Raw genomic sequence first — 22,225 nt, forward strand, 5'->3', positions numbered from 1 at the left:
CATCAAAAGTGCCACCTACGGGCCTACTTGAATAAAGATATTTTTGAATTTGACTTTGACTTTACATAATAGCGAACCCGCGCGCGATTTATAGCCCCCTATTGAAGCCCCCTCGTATACTTAATTTCATGAAAATCCTTGGAGCCGATTCCGAGATTCCAATTATATATGCAAGAATTGCTCGTTTAATGATATAAGATTTGAAAAATTAATGTGTGTTCACAAAAATATATCTAAATTTATAAAGAATTTGACTGCAATAATTTGAACGTTAGAAGCAAAAATAAACTTACAGTGCATTATACTAAACTACATACAATAAGTAATTCATTTAAAGGATATTTTATACAATATTACAATAAATTACCGGTTGATATCTTGGAGATGTCTCTAAAAAAATTGTATTAAACAAAAGCTTATAGAAAAGTCCTATTATAGTATAAAGGATTACGTAGACGATAAAAAGCTTGGGTGTGAATTAACACAGCTCTAACCAGGTTGCTTCTTACATTTTTTCAAATGATAATGTGTGTTAAGGTGATAACAAAAGGAACACCCTATTAAGTTTATTGTGGGCTTCTTCTTAGACCACGGCACGTATGGAACCCTCGTAGCTTGAGTTTTAAGTGTGCAAATGTAGTCATCGCCATCACAACTCACTCCTATGTATACATTGTAAGTAATGAACGTGCGATGGCACTTCTGATGCGTTCAAAACACACAGATGTATGTGCCTATTTGAATAATGAAATATTTGACCTTGACTTTGACTTTGGCAGAAGCTCTGTCACAAAATGCTCTACTACTACTACTTATGATATTTTATAGTAGCATTTCAAGGTATTATCATGGGTTGCTTTGATTTTGACCAGTTGCTGGTGGAGCTCGTGACACGTGAAATGCGGAAGTCGACCACAAATCTCACGCCTGAGATGTTCGAAGCGGTGCGGGAAGTGCGTGCGCGCACGTACCACAACGTGCTTATCAAACCGCACAAGTTGGCTAAGTAATTACATTTTTTTTAGTTTATTTCATAACAAGTTAGCCCTTGACACTGCAATCTCAGCTGATGGTAAGTGATGATGCAGTCTAAGATGGTAACGTGCTAACCTGTTACGGGTTATGGCAGTTATATTAAAACAAATACCCCTAACGGAACGTTATACCGGAATGATAATCGCTTTTCGGCATATATTTGTCGGTAGGATGGTAACTAGCCACGGCGCAAGCCTTCTTCCTAATATCACTGTTAGATGTCCGACTACGGATTGTGAGATCCTGGATTTTATTCCTGGGTCGGGCGAAATTTATTAGATATACTACTCTTGAGTATGGAAAATGGCGATCTCTCGAAGTAACTTGAAGACCCAGTTAAGTTATGAGTCCCAATTATTATCACATGTAATCCATACCTACGAACTAGTACATAAATGCGAAATTCTGTGTTTTTTACCTCAACTCAACTACTGCATCGATAGAGGCAAAATATAGCACAGTGATCAAACTTCAACAGGCGTCAAACTTCTTCTTTGTCAGAATAAAATAAATATACAAACTATTTCTTACCGCTCTTGTCAAATTTTTGCATGTATTCTGAAGACAGAAATATAATCTTTCTAGCGCTAACCCGCATTAAAACAGCGAGGTGGATCCAAGCTCTTAATCACAACCTCTTATAAGAGAACGCTCTCTTATAAGAGGTTGTATGGTAATATTCCAATAATAGCCTTTCTGTGACCAGAAAGGCTATTATTGGAATATTAAATGTCGAAAAAAATAAGCATTAATAAAATTAAGTTTAATTTGCTGTACTCTGCGAAAAGCAGGAGAATCTGTATGATTTGTAATTTTTTCAATCCTTATACTCCACACCAAACAGATCTTAGGCAATGTAACCCTCGAACAATGAGGGCAAGTACAAATTAAGCTTAATTTTCATAATATATCATGGAATTCCGCAAAGTAACGCCTTCTTAGTAACGTAACGTGAAAAGTAACGTGCTTTTATCCAAAATTAAGCATGGTGAAGGAAAAATCGTGAGCATACCTTAATGCCTGTGGATTCTCCATAATGTTCTCAAAGGGGTGCGAAGTTCACAAATCCGTACTTGGCCAGCGGGGTAGACTACAGCCCAAAACCCATATCATTCTAAGAGGTGCTCTTTGGTGGACCGGTATTGGATTGATATTGATGATGAACCAACCAAATCCAATAACAACACTCGTCGTTCTTTTGCAGGGATGTTCGGATGAACATTTTACTGCAGCCGTATATTTCGCCACGAGATAAGGCGATGATTGTACAGAATGTAACCCTGTCTGATCTGAAGGATTTCACCGAGAGGTTGTTGGACAGGTTATACGTACAGGTATGTGTTATACAAAGAATAAGTTCCAATAAAACCTCCATCTCATTTCATGGACTAAAACACATATTATATGGTATCTTTTTGAAAATGAGAATAGTCCGAACGTTCTTTTTAAGTAATTATTTACGGAATGAATAGATTGCCTATTGCCTCATACCATTGCCTATAAACAGAGAAGGGCATGCAAAACACACGTCCTACAAAGTACCGCCCTGTGTCCATAAACCTGAGGCGTAGATGTGTAACCTAAAAAAAAATTACAGGCACTGTAATTTAACCGGCAACCATGCGTGTTACACCGGAACAGAGATAAGCGTGACTGTAGAACTTCCTCGGACGAGCGCAGTCACGAAAAGCTCTACTACTTCTAAAATGTGGTTTTGTGTTGCATATAAACTAAGCTGTAAAATACTAATTTAAAAATAAGTTTATTGTAAATATTTGTATAGTCCAATTTGGGGATTGTTCTTGATTTGAAGTAAAGACGTGTCAATGATACACCAGCGTTAGGCATGTACTGACTTTATTCTTATAACTATGCACCTCATACAATATTTATTATTAACCCACCCTCACATCTTTCCCCTTAAAAATTAACAATCACTCTCACCTTTCTCTTTCCAAAATTAAGTAAATTACAAATCAATCAAATAATCATTTCATCACAAAATGCATTTGAGTTTAATTAAATCGTAAAGATTTTAAAGACAAATTTACATTACATAAAAACTTTTTCAGCAAAATTCTAGTATAAAAATACAAAATCAATAAACACATTAACCTTATTGTTAATCCATGAATTTAAACTCAATATTGAACTTATATCAAATTTACCACATACATAATAATATTTTACTTAACTATTATATTATGCACATTTTCGCCGTAAAGCTCCTTATTCCGAGCAAGACTGGTTAGTTACTTAAACCCCTATCTATCCGGAGGCCTCACTGTCCTGCCAGAACGAGACACATAATTATTCTCTATCTTACCTGTACGCATATTTTGAGTTTGGTAAGGTTCTATGTTAATACCTGTATTTAGTTTCTTTATTTTACTTATGAGTGGCTTATGATCGGTTTCAATAATAACATTCGTTTTCTTATAAATGTACGCATAAAACTTCTCGCATGCAACACGCAAACAGTTCTTTCTCAATTTGTGCATATCTTTGTTCAGCCTTAGTAAGCGCCTTGGACGCATAACATACCGGTAAATTATTTTGCATTAAGCACGCACCCAAGCCACTCTTACTCGCATCTACTGATATAACTATTGGTTTTTTTGACATCATAATATTGTAACACAGGGCGACTAGTCAAACAATGATTAATATCCCGAAAAAATTTCTCATGCCTTTCGTTCCAGTGCCAATCAGTTTCTTTTCTTAATAACTCTCGTAATGGAAGTTCCTTATCCGATAGATTACGAATGTAATTAACTAAACCTAAAAATCTTTCCACATCCTTTTTATCATTAGGGATCGGCATTTTTGTAATCGCCGTGATATGACTGTTATCAAGATACAGGCCATTTTTTGTTATCCTGTGTCCTAAATATTTTATTTCTTCCAAACCAAACTTGCATTTCGTTTCATTTAATTTTAAATTAATTTTCCTACATCTTTCTAACACTCTTCTTAACCTTTCATCATGTTCTTCTTTATTTCTACCATAAATTAGCAAGTCATCGATATACATGTGTGCATGTATATCGATGACTTGTCATCAAAATTTTCTATAATTTTTTTATGAAAGACTTCTGACGCTGAACAAATTCCATAAGGCATTCGCAAGAACTTGTATCTACCAAAAGGAGTGTTGAATGTGCAGTACAAACTACTCTGTGCATCTAAGGAGATATTCCAAAATCCTGAAGAAGCATCTAGCGTACTAAAATACCTAGCCCCTGATAGTCTCGATAGAATTTCATCCAAAGTCGGCAGTCTAAAATGTTCCCGTTTAATAACCATCTTTAGTTCCTTGGGATCTAAGCATATACGCAGATCGCCATTAGGTTTTTTAACCACAGTAATACTGCTAACCCAGTCCGACGGCCCTTCAACCTTAGCAATAATTTTCTTAGTTTCCATTTCCTCTAACTTTTTCCTCACATCCTCCTTTAAAGCAAACGGTAATTTTCTAGGTGCATGCACCACAGGAATAGATCCCTCCTTTAAATGTATTTTATATTGACCCGGTAAGCACCCTATTCCTTGAAACACATCTTTAAAATTCGTTACAAAATCCGGTTTGCAATCAACGGTTTGTATCGACATGACACGTCTCACTACGTCTAGTTCTGTGCAAGCATAATGTCCTAATATCGGTACAGACTGAACATCAGCTATCTTAAATTCAAGCATATAATTATTTACTTTATAAATCACATTTAAATATATCACCCCTACAACGCATATGCTTGCACCAGAATAACCATTTAATCTCGTGTTTGTTTTTAATAAACAATACTGTGGTATTTGCAATTTTTTCAGATAATATAACGGTAAAACATTAACATCTGCCCCCGTATCTAATTTAAATTTAATCAACGTGCCACAAATATTTAAGCTAAGATTCCAATCGCTGTTATTTAATGAATATATTACCTTATCATCAGAGTCCTCAATATAATTCACCACAAACCCGGGCAAAATGATTCATCCTTAAACACCGCGCACACTTTTGGCCATAGGCTGGGCACTCAAACTGTTTTATGCACTATTCCACAATAACTACACTGATTATTCGACCCGCAACCGAACGCCACTGGCTCGCGCCACGGCCTCTGGTCGGCAGGGGGCGCTCGCGCGGCCCACCAGCGCGCTGGCAACGCGACTCCGCGCGATCGCCGCGCCCTCCACTCCATCGCTCGAACTTCGCTGCTGCGTCGTCGGGTACCTGGCTTCTTATTTGTCCTCATGACGATGATATCTTCGACTTTACAAGTGCAATGTGATTTTGCATTTGTTTTACTTGATTTATGCATATCTTCTCTTTCGGACTTAATCTTCTCCGAATAGGTCCGGGATGCCACGGCAGCACGGCAAATATCCATCGCCTTTTTTAGTGAAAAGTCATCCTCTCTTAATAACCGTTCACGAATGGCTGCACTTGAAACGCCACACACCAGCCGATCTTTTTCAGTTCGTCGTGCAAATCACGAATCTCACAATTTTGAGCTAATTTTCCCAACTCAAACACATACTGCTCGATAGTTTCGTTGTCACGTTGATCACGAATAAAAAATCTATGACGTTCAACCGTTACGTTTCTTTTTGTTTTGAATTGTTCATCCAACTTTTTCCATATGTTTTCAACAGTCGTACATTTCTCGGGCAGTTGATCTAAAATTTCTCGAAACTGCTCACCCACCACGTGCAATAAAATGTTCACCTGTATTTCCAATGATTTTTTATTTATTTCACACGCTTTACTGTATATTTCATAACTTCTTTTCCACTTGATCCATTTGTCATGAATGTTATTTGCGTCCGATTCATTTTTGTCAAAACAAAACGAAGACGGCGGTGACAATATACTTTCGATGTTTCCAGAGTTTTCTACTTTAATTTTAATTTTCCGACTGCGCCATGTAAAGACGTGTCTATGATACACCAGCGTTAGGCATGTACTGACTTTGTTCTTATACAATATTTATTATTAACCCACCCTCACAAAGAAGATATACTTTATTGCACATAAACATCAAAATATACATAAAATAAAGAATAAGCAAAATAAAAGAATGCAAAAATGTGACTGTTTATTATATCCTAGTAAGGAATAGCTGCAACAGAGCGAGATATTGCAAATATATATAATACATAAAATAAAAAAAATAATATATATATATATATCTTAATATATATAAATCTCCTGTCACGATGTTTGTCCGCGATGGACTCCTAAACTACTTAACCGATTTTAAATTAAATTGACACACCGCGAGCAGTCTGGTCCAACTTAAGAGATAGGATAGCTTAGGTCTTTAATTATAGTCGCAATTTTATTTTATTGCAAATTATTTGTCTATAATAAATTGACAGTCGCATGTTATATATATACTACTATACTCATTTAAGGCTTAGCGATACTGAATACTTTAAAAACAAAATCAAACGCAGACGAAGTCGCGGGCAACAGCTAGTATATATATATATATATGTATGTTAATATAATCAATACGCAAATTTCGTGAACCGAAGCGGTGATAGCCTAGGACTTCGACTTCACTTTCGGGTGGCGAGTTCGAATCTCAGCTCTGACTTTTCTAAGTTATGTGCACTTTAAGCAATTGAGATATCACTTGCTTCAGCGGTGAAGGAAATCATCGTGAGAAAACCTGCATACCTGAGAGTTCTCCATAACTTCTCCAATCCAATCCGCACTGATCGAGCGTAGACATAGAAAAAAATAGAAATAATAAAGATATTCATAAAGATATTTGTTCAAATTACGTTACTTTGGTTTTCTTATTGTTTTTTTTTTTTTTTCAGATACTGGTTCAAGGCAATCTGGCGTGGCACGAAGCTATCAAAATATCTGAAAATGTTTTGCATAACATCAAATGGGAGGGCATATCGGAAAAAGAAATGCCGGAGGTATGTACAAAATCGGTACATTATTAATTTGCTACATGTGCTCTGGTCTGGTCTGATAGGAAGGCAGTGGCTCGTTACCACCCTACCGACAAAGAAGTGCCGCAAAGGGAGTCCGCGTATCGGTACTATATCACGTTGTAGCCGATTAGGGGTGTGGCTTATTCAAAATTCATTTATTTCAAGAAGGCCTAGTTTATAAGGAGTTTTGAAACGTCAAACGTCTGTATATGTGAGAAACTCAGCAGAATGCTATTTTTCAACATTATAGCTGACATAACAGGTTTGTAATGTCAGCTATAATGTTTCTTTATTCAAATAGGCACATATATGGCACGTTTGATGCGTACATTACATGTAAAATATGACATAGAAGTGAGTTGATGGCGATAACTAAATTCGTCAACCTCAAACTAAACCTAGGGTTCCAAACGCGCTCTGGTCTAAGAAGAAGCCCACAAGAGACTTGGCCGGTTGTTATTTTTCTTTGTTATCACCATCTCACATTGTCATTTAAAACTATTAAAGAAGCAACCTGGTTAGAGCAATAATTTACACCCAAGCTAGCATATAATAGGACTTTTATATCTAGCTTACGTTTAATGCCGCTACCATTTTAGAAAATCTATTCTTTAATTATTTTATAGTTATAATTTTTTGTAAATTCTCAATGGTTATTCAACAGATTAAAGTGTACCAGTTACCTCTAGGCGAGCGTAAGATTAGGGTTCTCAGCCTGAACCCCGCTTCCACCAACAGCATCGTCACCAACTATTATCAGGGTGAGAGTACTACGTCGAAAGATACCGCTACTTTGGAAGTTTTGATGGTAAGCGAATTATTAACCTTACTGTAGCTCCTTTCCAGCTACCATAATCCCCTTTACCGGATTACATTTAACAATGACTCCCATACACTTAAAAAAAAAAAAAAAAATTTTTATTTTATTTTATTACGAAAACTACTAAAATTAGTATTCTTCGCATCCTAAATCTCACATGAGTTTATTTGGACGCTGAACATATTATATTATATCTTGATATATCTATATTTCTTGTTTGTGTGTGTCTGTCACTGAACTCCTCCTAGATGGCTGGACCGATTTGAATGATTTTTTCGGTATGCGTTTGGGTGGCACCCTCGATGGTTTAGATTCACAAATCAGCCCGACAGATGGCGCTGGGATCAGATAGTGTATTATATAATAATATGCCATATATAGTCAGCGAATTAAATATATACAACGTGTAACGGAACTACATAAAACTTTGAAAGTGTTATATAATTTTATAAATTAAAAACGCAATTAAATCTGAAAAGTTAGAGGCCAGGGTCGAACTAGGTACCCCCGAAAGGGAAGCCCTTACACTAGCATGTATCATGCATAGTATAGCATAGTTTTTTTTTGTACATATCACAATTACAATTTTGAATTTTTTACTATTATATTCCTTTTTTACCTACATAATAACATTGTGTACAGTTAAACCGACTGTGGTTTTTGTGGCTCTAGTGAGACACATTATTAAGATCAATAAAAAAAAATACTAAAAATAACTTGATTACGTCTTTATATAACTTTTAGTCAAGTATCAGCAGAGAGCGACGTAGTTTTATGTTTTATTTAATACATCGATAGCACATGTTGAGTTAGCATGTTTTGATTGTATATATGTTGGTAATTGTAACATGGTCGTTAATTATGGGCCTCATAAGAAGGCTCAGAGTCACTCAGCGGGCGATAGAGAGAGCCATGCTCGGAGTACCTACGCGATCAAATCAGAAATGTGGAGATTCGTAGAAGAACCAGAGTTACATAGCCCAACGAGTCGCGAAGCTGAAGTGTCAATGGGCCTGGCACATAGCTCGGAGAAGGGATAGACGTTGGGGGTCCCAAGGTGCTGGAATGGCAGCCCCGAACTGGTAAGCGCAGCGTTGGTCGACCCCCAACGAGGTGGACGGTAGCCGCTGGATTCAAGCGGCACAGAACCGTGAAATTTGGAACTCCCTACAAAATACCTATGTCCAACAGTGGACGTCTATCGGTTGATATGCTGATGTTGATGATGAATTGTATATGTACAATGCAATATGTGTATACAATGTTAGTCTTCGTCCTTACAACTTTTTGTTTATGAATGTGTATTCATTTATATATTGTAATTTATAATTACAATTACTGTTGGCTCACTATATAATAAAATTTAAAAAAAAAAACTTTGCTTTTGTAGATGCTAATGGAAGAACCAGTCTTTGACGCGCTGCGGACAAAAGAGCAATTGGGTTACAGCGTTTTCAGCATGATGCGGTACACCTTTGGTGTCCTTGGCTTCTCTGTCACCGTCAACACGCAGGTTGACAAATTCAGGTTAGACTTATATTATTCTTAGCTGCTATATAATTATGGCTAGTAATACAGGATTTATTTTCCCCCAACTTTTTTTTTAGTTTTTTTTGTCGTGGTGGAATAGCTTTATGGCTACCTCTGTCCTTTTGAGAGAGGCTATGTGGGACTCGTTTACCCAAATTAAAAACCACCACGACATATCCCTCTCGTTGGCTTTAGTAGACGTCCGGGAACCCGTTGTATATTTCCCAGACGTCTACTACGCCAAGAAGGAGAGGATCAGGACAGCTTGAGACCCCGATAGTAGGGAGACTCATTTAGTGAGGGGTTTAGCTAATCCAATAACTAAACGATTTTGATTCTATTCATTTAAAAACGCCTGCTTTTTTCTATTTTTAAAAATTACTCTACAGTACAACGAAAATATTGGACAAGCTAAAAAAAAAAAAGAGTTTATAAGAATGTGTAATTTTCTGTTTAAACAGCGTATCGCACGTAGATAGTCGTGTTGAGGCGTTCTTGAAAAAGTTCGCTCGGAGCACCAAACGTGGTGGTGAAAAAGCGCTGGCCGCCGCGCGGAGGTCGCTCGTGCAGTTAAAGCACACCACCGACTATGAGCTCAAGGATGAGGTAAGTGGCTTTATTTCATCTAATGAGTAATCGAGGTTTCGGGCAGTTTAAAAATCATCTTAATTACTTTACAATAATCATATATATTGACCAACTCACTGGCAGCACCGCGCGATGAATGAGTCTGGTGCTACACGTATTTTTTTTTAATTTATTGCAATAACATCGCGGGGCGCAGTTAGTATAAATCTAAAGTACGGCCGCTTTATCCGCCGACCAAATGTTAACAAACTATTAACAAGTCCTTAACATTTAAGATTGGTTAAGGTTAGGTTATTTAATTATTTTAGGGGTAACCAACATTTTTTTTTGGTTTTCACAGATAACTAAAATGTTTCACTAGGCGAACGATCTTCCTTTTTTGTGTTTACATTCGGCCCATTTTTTTCTCCATACAAGAAAAAATTATGAAACGTCATTAATCGAATTATTATAGTATTTTGGGAACCATAAATAAAATTAAGTCTTGACTTAACCGGAACCGGTGTTTGTCACAACAAACAGAGAGACTTGAATTTTCAAAAGTACCGATGTAGAAACTACTTTTAGAACCTGAACGGTATGGATAAATCCGAAACCATATGAGATATACGGAAGCAGTCTTCGTTATCATTAGGTAACTTTGTGTGTACACAATTTGCGATAAGCTGACATGTATATGACATAACATCTACAAAATGTATAATATATTATATCTATTGTATTTATATTGTATTAAATTCATATTTATTTTTTACACAGGTTGAAAGAAATTGGCGGGAGATTGTGAGCCGGGAATACCAGTTCCAAAGATTATTTATGGAGGTATGACATTAAAATATTTTTGGTATGCGCGTTCTAAGTCTGAGAATCTAGTGTAATATTGATCGAAAGAAGAAACTAGATTAATCGCCATTGCCTTGAGCTGAGTTTTACAGTTTAAATCGATTGTTTTAGGCGGAGTCGATAGAAAAAATAAGACTGGCGGACATAATGAGCTGGATTGAAAATCATTTCTCCACTGGGAATAAATCTCAGTTCAGAAAATTATCTGTACAGGTGAGAAATAAAACATTCTATTTAGCCTCCGAAACAATAGATCATGTTATTTTTAAATCCTAAAGTATCATCAACATCATCATACAAACCTATAACAGGCCCACTAAAGGGCACGGGTCTCCTCCCACAATTTATGTCTTTTCCAAGTTAAATTAAAAAATTCCACGTTAAAATTTAAATGGTGAAGGAAAAGATCGGAGAACATCCCTGAGTGTTCTCTATAAAGTTCCCAAAGTTTTTACTAATGCCGTTATCTCGGTTTATTTTATATACACTGTACTCAATGTTTCCAAATAAATAAAAAAAAACAAAACGTTCCAAAAGTCCAATCCGTATTGGCCAGCGTGGTGGACTTCCCCTGACCCTTCGCAGTCTGAGAGGAAGTTAGTTGCTGACTCTTTTGTATCTAGTATAGTTATTTTGGTACTTACTGCTATTAAAGATTAAAATTTAGACGCTTATTTAATTCCTATCGTTCTACAATGTAGCAGTATGTTTATCCCAGGGCTGGTGTTTTATTCTTCTAATTAAACCCCTAAGGTAATCGTTGCAGATAGGCACCGTGGACAAACCTCGGCGGTTTTTTCGGTGCTTTTATACTAACCATTTTGATGTGATTGTTTTATTTGATACATAAAAAAAAAGTCCCGTGCTGTCAGTGGCGTGCATAGAAAGCATGCGCACGGTATGCAGATGATATAAAATGAAGAAAATCTCCAGTACGATTTATAAATAACCTAAGGATAGGCATTGTAAGAGTTATAAAAAGCCTACCCTCAAGTATTTATAACTCCTACTGGAGATTTTCTTAGTTCATACCCTCTATGCACGCCACTGCGTGCTGTGTAGTGGACCGGTTATAAGTTGATGATTGGATGAACCAACAATAAAAGCGATTGAGTTTTTAAGTTAGTCTCTTATATACATCAACGTTTGCCTAAAGTAACAATCTCTTTTCCATAAATAGATCGTGGGCAACAAACCTAAAGAGGACAACGCAATAAACGCGGAAGTACAACCAAAGAATTACAGTTTGATATACTTGGACGCCAGCGAGCCAATAGGGGACTCTTACGAAAACAGCGCAGATTTCATCAAAGACATAGACGAGTTCAAAAAAGATCTGCCAATCATAAATGTTCCCAGAGTGGAGCTAGCTCAATGTTGACAGGGTTGTAGAAATGTGAAGAAATTTATGTACTGTTAATTTTTTACCGCAACACTGCCAGCCTCTTTTATTTATCTGGTCTATAGGTATTCCAAATTCTAGATTTGCAGTAGTGATTAACAAAACATTTAATTAAATTTTTCCACTTTCCTGATAGACTGAACCCCTTCTTTTCCCCTTCTTTGATAGACTGCACGCTTCACTGCGTTTTAAATCGTCTCGTCTTAGGGTGTCTAGGATGTATCTGAATACTTCGTATTTATTTATTTTACCAATGAACAAAAAATAATTTAAAAATTACGTCGCCGTTGTAAATCGATAAAAGGGCCACGTGTTACAATACATACATAATAAAAATATTAATTTCAACTCATACCCACTTCTTTTCATCATACTAAAGGGTACTTTTCTATTTCTGACAGTCTCTACAGGGTGTTTCTTTACTTACTCCGAATTTATTTACTTTACCATAGAATATACGATATTTAAAAATAAGACTCCGCTGTGAAATGTGTAATTTATAAATATTAATTTCCAACAACTAGCCAGAAACATCGGTTTAAAAATCTTGCATTATGGGGATGCAAAAATATAGTTAACCTATAAGAATGAAAGAGATAGACAGATAAAAGGCTTCATAGAGTAGGGGTACTTATAGAATTTACTGAGACTGACACACAACTGTTTTGGCGGTCCAGGAACCCATCCAGAATAATGGCAACTCAACCATATTTGTAACACATTTGTTACTTTAAAATAATTAGACAATAACTCGTTGTTGGAGTGTATATTAAATATATTAAACTGTATTTAAAATGCTTGTAACCAATACGCATAATATCAACCTAAATATTAAATATATAAAAAAGTCCGACCATACTTTAATTAAACGTAGATAGATAGATAATCAATTAATAGAAGTTTTGTTACGAATCTAGATGCAAATTAAAAACGTTATGTTGCGGTTTTAATTTACGCTCGGATTCTTAATATTATATTTAATGTGTACTTATTAACATAGTTTCTAAAGACAGATACGAACTTAACGATTGTAAAAAATCTATTTATGTATGAAATATATAATTAAACTTAAATGACAGGTCAATAATATTATTGCCTAAAACCTATTATTTCTTATATGCAATTACTGTAATATAAAGTCTGCATCCCAATGTAGAGTAAATTTCATTAACTCTGTTATTATTTTAAATACTTGATTTTTTATTACACTAGCGAATTCTTAAAATAGTATAGATCATTTTAATATTTTTTGACTTGTTCTAATGTAATATACTATATATTTTTCTGGGTAACTACTGCTCAGCCTAATAAATCGAGTAATAATGTATTACGTACTACCAAAGCATTAAAATCCAACAAATATCACGTTGGTGACAACGCTGTGATAGAATAAGGCACGAGTTCCCAACCTTTTTAAGCTAGAAGCGCACTTCGAGCTTAAGAAATTTGTCACGACGCCCGCGCCCTAACCTAGCTACTTAAAGTAGAAAGGCACTTGTTAGTTAGGCAGATGGAGCAACAAATAAATAATCCTCATTATGAAACTAATAAATATTATAATTATGGAATAAATAATTACTTTTGGAGGTTGGCCGTCAACTCTGCAAACTTATCTCTGATAACTTTATAATTTTTTGCAATCGGCAAAATTTAACTGAATTAAGGGGATAGCCATTTAGTCAGAAATAATCAAATTCAAAATCAATATTCATTTTAGGCCTAGCCAGGCCTAGTTTCTAAGCACTTTTGAAATGTCAAGTCAGTCTGTTTGTAGTGGTTAGAAAGGCAGATTCCACTGACAATATCAGTCAGTGGAATCTAAATCTATTTCTATTCAGTCTAAAATATATTTTTTTAATTACGAAAAACTACACACACAGATTGTTAATTGTTTGAATTATTTAAATCTAATTTAGCAGCACTCAGCCTCTTAAGAGCCCCCTCCGCTATCGCTGGCGATATTTAACATATGTCCCAAAAGCGGCCCAGCTATTGGAATTTTCTCTTGATGGTTTTCAGTAAAACCTGGCTTCTGGCAACATGCCGGATTACTCTCAATGCTGGAAACCTTCTGTGTTACCACCTCATTTCAAAGCTTTTGATAAACTATTTGCAGTTAAATTGGCCACAAAGCAAAGCGTAGAACTTCGTTTGGGACGTCCTTTTCTTATTTAGTGCGTAATACATCATTACTCAAAGACTTTATACAGTACCTCAATCAGTTTAATAAATCGAGCATGACTTAAGTTAACGCTTCTATTTGAACAATAAAATGGAATATGTTTTCAACTACTGTTTTTCAATCAGACATCCCCTTCACTATCGGCGACACACAACCATTTTATCAAAGACTAAGGATGTCTTTGACAGCATTATTATCATATCAACCGAATTCCAGGTTACTCAGTCTTGTGCTGCTTGCATTAAGCATTAGGTACGATGTCATATGTCCACCTAGTTGAGTCTTGAGGGTTATAGTATAAAAGGGAGAAGATTGTTTAGTAGGGTTTGGGACCCAAGTGTACATCCGTTATCCTAGCTTGATTGCCCAATTCCTATTTCAATCACAGACACTTTGAGCATAGCTGTCTCGATCAGGGTGATCTAAGTAAATGAATTTTCTGAGAATTGGGTTTCTGATTTTTCTTAGGTACTTTTAGTCTGAAAATGACGGAGAACAGGTACCTACCTAGTTTAAAATTTCAGCATATTGACGTAAGTATAATTTTTCGAGTAAACGATGACCAGCTATATCATGATTTACTATTATGTCATAAAAAATATGTATATTAAATAATCCATACGCATTATCAATCTTGAGATATTGTTAATACCCACTGTTCAAAACCAGTGATAACGTCACTAAAAAAGAAAATAATATTAGTGTAATCGTAGCAGAACTTTGGCAAACGAAGAAGCATGAAGACTGTTTTATGCATTTTATTTGCCGTTGCGGGTATGTACCTATTTAACCGTATAATTCTCAAATGTATCAGTTGCTTAAATATGTATAGTCAAATAGTGTTTAATGTAATTTTGTTAAGGATAGGATGAGAAGTGAACAGATGAAGAACCTGTAAGAAATGTTTTAAGTGTTTGTTCTCCTCAGGTCTGTGACCGAATTCGATTTCACAACGTTGCCCGATGCTTTGTGTACTGTTCCATTCCACCTTTTTGACCAAATAAAAATAAACAGGAATCCCTGCATCTATAGTAGGTATTTTTTTAATTCTAAGATATTAGTAAAGTCTTAGAAAATCTTTATGCGAATATGCGATTGAAGTACGTTTGATATTTTTGAAGTGAAACTTCTTTAGAATCGTTGTAATTTCAAACCGGATACAACGGAAAAAACGACAGGTAAGAGACACAAATACAAAAATGTGTAGGATGAAGCCGGCAAAGAATGAGACAGAAATATACATATTATTTTATTTGTTTTTTTTCCTATTTAAGTTACTAAGGAAACCGAATAATATCTAGATAAAGAAACAAACACATAAATGTATAGGACAGAGTGAGATAGAAAACATTATACATTTTTTACCTATTCTAGTTACAATGGAAACTAAATAATAAATCTTACATTTATCCTAATAATTCTGATACTCTACATCCACCTCAATCTCTCGTTGGCTACTTTTCAGAAGTTACACTTCCGCCGTGTGTGAATAAAATGCACACGATTTTTTCTTGATATAACCCACAGAGAAAAGAACATATAGAAACAGTGTACGCGACTAATATTGAAGCATTAAAAACCACTTCACTTTAGTATCTAGATTTTCTCGAACAGGTGCACTTCATTTAGCAGTTGACAGTAATTATTTTACCTCCAATGTTCTAAACGTTTACTATAAAATGGGAAAAGTTTGTAGGTTAGCAACTCTCCACGGGTGTGAATTTACAAGTGCACGGGTCGTTTTCTGTTTTGGATACAATATACTGCATGCAATAATGGCTGAATAAGGGTTCTGTATCTGTTCTTAATTTGCGTAACCATATAACTAGGTCGCTGCGAAGAACTTTAAAAAAATTTAAAATAGAAAGAATGATCCTAGAGTTTTCATTTTGCGTTAATATTCTTAATAATTTCATCATTAAACAAGGATAAAGTAAAAAGTAGGTATTTGTCTTTATTTTATTAATTTGTATTATATTTAATTATTGTCTTAATTTATCATTCCAGTCTATACCACCATAGCGGGATCGGCGGATAATGAGGGTAAATATTCGCGTTACATACAAATTCCGGACGATGAAGGAGTTCTTCATGTGGTCGATTTAGACGCAGAGCCCAATGCTAAACTTATAAAGCAAATTGAGAGAAACCCAGCCAACAATGAGTACTACCTTTTTACAAGGTAATTATTTACTTATTAACTAAAATGTAGGTAAACCGAACGGATTTGAATAAAATTTGGCAAGAGCGGATTAAATAACATGTAGGAACTTTGTATCCCGATAAACAATAAGTTTCCTCCGGGAAATGGGATGAAAATTTTTATCAATTTTTCTTTATACTTCCGTTAAATTTAAACCGATTTTAATAATTATTATTTTATTTGAAAGTCTATACTATCTAAGTCTTATTTTTATAAGGGTCTGATAAATATTGTCTTAGATAGGGGACAACGATCGAATGCATGCGTCCATCATACTAATATCATAAATGCGAAAGTTTGTGGTGATGTGGATGGATGGATGTTTGTATGTATGTATCAACAAAAATAATGAAAAGGTACATAGCTAGCCAGGATGATTATGATGTTAGCATCAGATCTATTCTAGTTCTCGATTGACTCATACGCAGACGAACTCGCGAGGGTCCGCTAGTCTTGAGTAAAGAAAAATATGAGCTTTATTTTTCCAACAGTATTCTTTAGACAAAGAAGTATAATCCTTATACCATATTTATATCTTAAACACATTCCATAATATTAATACACTTATCATTCGTATAGGCATCTAAGAGAAGATTTCGGCGCTTATATGATTCAGATAGATACCATCAATGGATTGTCGGTTTAATTAAGTACCTATTAATTCTTATTTATCAGTCGATATTCAAGTAGGTAACCAAATATAAATCCTCATAATTATATATTATGATATTAAGATATGCACTTATCGAGGTTAAGATAAGGAAATATGCAATATCAATTTCTTTAGGCTTATAAGTTGTTATCAAGGATGCATTTTGGAATATTATCATTCAATTACCGACCCACGGCACGGGTCTACTCTCAGAATGCGAAGGTTCAAGGTCAAAGACTTCACACGTCTTTGAAGACATTATATTGTAGTGGTTCTGTCCTTTTCACAACGTTTCCGTGATTCAGCATTATTTCATGAATCCATGCCATACATCCATTGTTTTCTTATAACTTTACAGACGCAATCCGACATCGCCTCAAAAGCTTACACTAAATGCTAGCAGTATATTTTCATCCAACTTCAACTCCAATAGTACCACTGTTGTATCCGTACATGGCTGGATGGGCAACTTAAACGCTGCGAATAATATAGTCATCAGAAATGGTAGGTATGTTTTATCTCAATAAATTAAATCGATTTCTCAGAAAAAAATCTTATCCTAACGAAATATGAGATCACTCATATATCTAAGTTTGTATGTATATATCTTACTCCAAGCAATGATTGAACCAATTTGACTGAATTTTTGGAAGTACTACCGCCATGTTGACACAAAGCAGCATTGCTGTATTCCGGTCGGAAGAGGTAGGTTAGGTACATATGCATAATTTTGAGGCCCAGGTGTTAAACCTGGCCCTCAAAATTATAGTCACAGCACTTTGCAGAAAGTGTTTTTTGCATGCCCTGCGAAGTGTGATTTTAGTGGACAGATCTCCGATTACTTTGAGATATCTGCTTGATCCTTACTAATATTATAAATGTAGTATTTGTTTGTTGGTCCTACCGTCACACTCTAAGCAAAAAATCAACATTATTCTAGAGTTAGTTGAAAGGCCGGAGAGTAACATAGGTTCCCACAGGATTTGTAATAAGAACCGTAAAAAAACGCGGTCAAGAACGCGAGTTAAGTACACCTAGTTATTATTGTAAGTAAAACGAATAGCTAAGAAGAATAACAAATTGGTACTAGCTAAGATTTTTTTTTATAACCATTTATTGATGCCTACCTTATGGCCCGTGGAAAATCTGCTCCTATAAACACGTACCAGGTTATCCAAAGAACACATCCTGCAGTGTTGCTGTGGTCATTAACATGAGGCGTAACTAGGTGTTATGAGGCGTAGGTGTTAAGCCTCATATGTGCCTAAAATTACAACGGCAACAACGCCCTTCAGACTGGAACACAACATTGCGACAATGCTGCTTAGCGGCACAAATAAACATGGTGGTAGTCTAGTCTAGCTCTTTCACTAAAAGCTCAACTACTGCTAAAAAAACATTAATCGTTTGCAGCATTCCTTGAACAAGACGACTTCAACTTAATTGTTATGGTATGGGAAGAGCTTGCCGCTCAAAGCTATCCGAGCGCAGTCGCCGGCATACCAGCAGTAGGGAGGGGTCTAGGACAGTTTATCAACTTCCTCAGCAGTAGTACTGGAGTTACATTGGAGTCCATTCACTTGATTGGTTTTAGTTTGGGTGCTCATGTTGTGGGTAATGCAGGCAAGCAACTAAATGGCAGAGTTGGGCGAATCACTGGTAAGTTTACGCTGCTCACTATTGGCGAAAAACAACTGGCATAAGATATTTTTACATTGTTTTACATTTTTACATTTTTGATAAGGCTCAAATCTGCAGATTTTTTTTTTCAATAAATAAATATACTACGACAATACACATCGCCATCTAGCCCACTACGATGACTGATGAATATTATACAGTAAAATGTTTAAAAACACCCAGATATTGAAAAACATTCGATAACAATCGAACCTACGGCCTTTGACTCAGAAAGCAGGGTCGCTGCCCACTGCGCCAATCGGCCGTATAAAAATCCACGTTTCTAAAAGGGGTTAACTTAAGATATCTGTTAGGGCTTGAGTATCCTTTCCACGGAGACACCGTGGTCGAATTCTTAAATTTATGCAGTTATTGCCCATTTTCACTAACGACAAACTATGCCTAAAAGGTAACGCCTAATCTAGGGATATATCTTGATCAATAGTTATCTTCTCTCCCTTGGAAGAGGCTTTTAGTGCGATAGGGGATTTTTATAGGCTATTTTTGTTCCTTAGAATATTATGCCCGTTTTCACTAACGACGAATAAGGCATTTACTTAATCAGTAACGCCTAATCAAAGCATATTCCTAGGCATACATCTACCTTTGTCCAATAGTTATCACCTAAGAGTTGGTAAAACTTTTTTTTTATTATTACGCATTCGATTTAGGCGATTTCTGGGTTTAGTAAAAACTAGCATTAATGTCCCACTTCTGGGAATGGGTCTCATCTCTCATAGAAGAGATAGTTTTAAAGCATATACCGACAATCATGTTCCTTATATGCTCCAAAACTATATCTAGCAGGTTCGCGGGCTTAGTTTACACCTACTTAGCTCGGACTCGGCTCGGCTTACCCACATAGCTCGGAGAACCGATGGACGATGGGGTCTTAAGGTGCTGGAATGGCGACCCCGCACCGGTAAACGCAGCGTAGGTCGGCCCCAAACGAGGTGGACAGATGACATCAGGCGAGTAGCTGGGAGCCGTTGGAGGCAAGCGGCCCAGGATCGTGCATTGTGGAACTCCCTACAAAAGACCTATGTCCAGCAGTGGACGTCAATTGGTTGAGATGATGATGATGATGACCTACCTAATACACTAAACTTGTAGTATATACTTAATCTTTTAGGCTTTATCATATAGTTAATTACATACCTAAATAACAAAAGGTTAGATATTGTTCTGGACTTCAAGAACAGCTTAACGGCTCAGTCTTTCTTATACCCAAATTATTTTATAGGTTTGGACCCCGCCGGTCCTCTATGGGACTGGAATGCGAACCGGCTACATTCAAGCGACGCTGTTTACGTGGAAGGAATCCACACGGATGCAAGCCCTAACGGCGTCGGTATTGGCTTCCTGGCAACCGTGGGAGACGTGGACTTCTACCCCAACGGTGGGCTTGCGCAGCCCGGATGTTCAACAAGCGCATGCCATCACAATAGAGCGTGGGAAATGTTCGCTGCCACAGTGACTTACAATCATTTGATAGGAAGACGCTGCTCTGATACTACCCAGCTCATCACTGACTCTTGCAACGGAGTCCTTTTAAGTATGGGCAACGCCAATTTGACGAAACAAGCGTAAGTGATTTAAATTTGTGATGTATTCGTTAGGGGCGGCAATGAAAATAATTTTGAAAAGCATGACCCAGTAAATAGTTTCCTTTTCATCAGAAAAGCTCAGGCCAGAGAAAAATCAATAATTATAAATTCTCGAATTGCCTCTACTCATAATCAAACCTGGGATCGCCCCCTTATAAGACCACAGTCCAGGGTGGTTGACAATCGCTATTTTGAGAATTTACGCATAGGATACTTATTTATTATTAAACCTGTTTTTTGGCAGGCAGGAGACAAAAACTTTGTCCCCGTTTATATCTTTATTATAAATTGACTTAGTTGTCCACATGGCAAAGCATGGCTACAGGGGAAAGGACAAATTTACCCCTGTTTACTTTACACCCATGCCAGAAGAGTTGATAAAACAGTGGTGGGGTTTTCACAACCGGAAAAGGAAAAAATGTGTTATATACATATTTTTTCCTTTTCCCATTGTGACAACGTCACCTGCCCTTGATAGCCCGAGCAGAGGAGTTTGGACAACAGCTCCTTGGATCTTATTGTTATTATCTAAATATTTTTTTTTATTTCTTACAGAACTCCCGGCATGTACAGAGTGAACACGGCAAAACAGTATCCATTCTAACATTAAAGAAAAATTATATTTTTTTTTATTGATTTTCTAAATTTGTGCTTTAATTTTTCTTTCACGAAGGTATTTTATTCCCGTTATTATTAAACCTAGGCATCGCCTAAATCGAATGCCTACTGACTAAGGCGAGGCGGTTGATGAATGCTTAGGAATCGGCTGAGGCATTGCATTTTTCCACGTTAGTAAAAACGGGCATTAAACCACTCACATATGGACTTCTTGTTTCAGCAAACCAAATACTAAATTTGGGTGCCCTTATAAAAATAGTATTAGAAGCATCTATATTATAAATTACTAGAGGAACCCAGCGCCATCTGTCGGGCGGGATTTGTGAATCTAAACCATCCAGGGTGCCACCCAAACGCATACCAAAAAAATCATTCAAATCGGTCCAGCCGTTTAGGAGGAGTTCAGTGACATACACACGCACACCAGAAATATATATATAAAGATTATCACAAAATAAGATACTAATAATTATATACAATCTGAACAGTTTAAGTTAATAATTTTCATGAATGAACACAAAAACTTAACATTTCTGATGAATAAGAAATGTTAATCAACCCATTACTGACCCACTACAGAGCTCGGGTGTCCTTCCACAATGAGAAGGGGTTAAGGCCGTAGTCCACCACGCTGGCCAGTGGGGGTTGGTGGACTCCATACACCTTTGAGAACATTATGTAGAACTTTCAGACATGCAGCTTTCCTAACGATGTTTTCCTTCACCGTTGAAGCAAGTGATATTTTAATTACTTAAAACGCACGTAACAACAATAAAGTATCTATATTGGCGCCAATACAGTAGTCCGTAGATCCTATAGTTCATAGAACCTCTAAAAACTGTAGCGTCTTACTGTATCGAGTTTAAATATGACGGCACTACTTTTAAAATTGTTAATTTGAAAGCCTATTGTCGCAGTGGGCAGCTACCCTGCTTTGTCTGTGGGTTCGATTCCCACAACTGGAAAATGTTTGTGTGATGAACACAAATGTTTTTCAGTGTCATCTTAGTACGCATAACATAATTTACCTTTACTTAGATCGTTGTATATTTATTTATTAACTTAGAATACAAATTGTCTACATCCGAAGTGGCACAATTATATTAAACT

The 22,225-nt window shown here is 36.2% G+C and overlaps 2 protein-coding genes across 2 annotated transcripts in view; both read left to right on the forward strand.

Annotated features, from left to right (window-relative positions):
* The window catches only part of LOC120627955 (nardilysin-like), a 36,177-nt gene extending 21,715 nt beyond the window's left edge, over positions 1 to 14,462 (forward strand). The window contains exons 16-24 of the mRNA XM_039896086.1: positions 873 to 1,006; positions 2,240 to 2,369; positions 6,868 to 6,972; positions 7,655 to 7,798; positions 9,201 to 9,337; positions 9,802 to 9,946; positions 10,688 to 10,750; positions 10,883 to 10,984; positions 11,952 to 14,462. Coding sequence (XP_039752020.1) covers positions 873 to 1,006; positions 2,240 to 2,369; positions 6,868 to 6,972; positions 7,655 to 7,798; positions 9,201 to 9,337; positions 9,802 to 9,946; positions 10,688 to 10,750; positions 10,883 to 10,984; positions 11,952 to 12,152 — 1,161 coding nt within the window. The 3' untranslated portion in view covers positions 12,153 to 14,462. The remainder of the gene's footprint in view (positions 1 to 872; positions 1,007 to 2,239; positions 2,370 to 6,867; positions 6,973 to 7,654; positions 7,799 to 9,200; positions 9,338 to 9,801; positions 9,947 to 10,687; positions 10,751 to 10,882; positions 10,985 to 11,951) is intronic.
* Positions 14,463 to 14,840: 378 nt separating this feature from the next.
* On the forward strand, positions 14,841 to 21,142 carry LOC120627905 (pancreatic triacylglycerol lipase-like). Its single transcript, XM_039896028.1, has 7 exons — positions 14,841 to 14,854; positions 15,283 to 15,386; positions 16,363 to 16,537; positions 17,569 to 17,714; positions 18,624 to 18,869; positions 20,134 to 20,476; positions 21,053 to 21,142. The coding sequence occupies exons 1-7, from the start codon at positions 14,841 to 14,843 to the stop codon at positions 21,099 to 21,101; spliced, it is 1,077 nt and encodes a 358-aa protein (XP_039751962.1). The 3' UTR covers positions 21,102 to 21,142.
* Positions 21,143 to 22,225: the final 1,083 nt, after the last annotated feature.

This window comes from Pararge aegeria, chromosome 12 (assembly GCF_905163445.1).
Source record: "Pararge aegeria chromosome 12, ilParAegt1.1, whole genome shotgun sequence".
In the NCBI taxonomy this organism is placed as follows: Eukaryota; Metazoa; Arthropoda; class Insecta; order Lepidoptera; family Nymphalidae; genus Pararge; species Pararge aegeria.

Bases quoted from the DNA above. Each gene is read 5' to 3' on its own strand.
- LOC120627905 (XM_039896028.1), top strand. The intron at 15,387-16,362 runs GTAGGTATTTTT...TTATCATTCCAG, and splicing joins CAGGAATCCCTGCATCTATA to TCTATACCACCATAGCGGGA. The intron at 20,477-21,052 runs GTAAGTGATTTA...TATTTCTTACAG, and splicing joins GCCAATTTGACGAAACAAGC to AACTCCCGGCATGTACAGAG.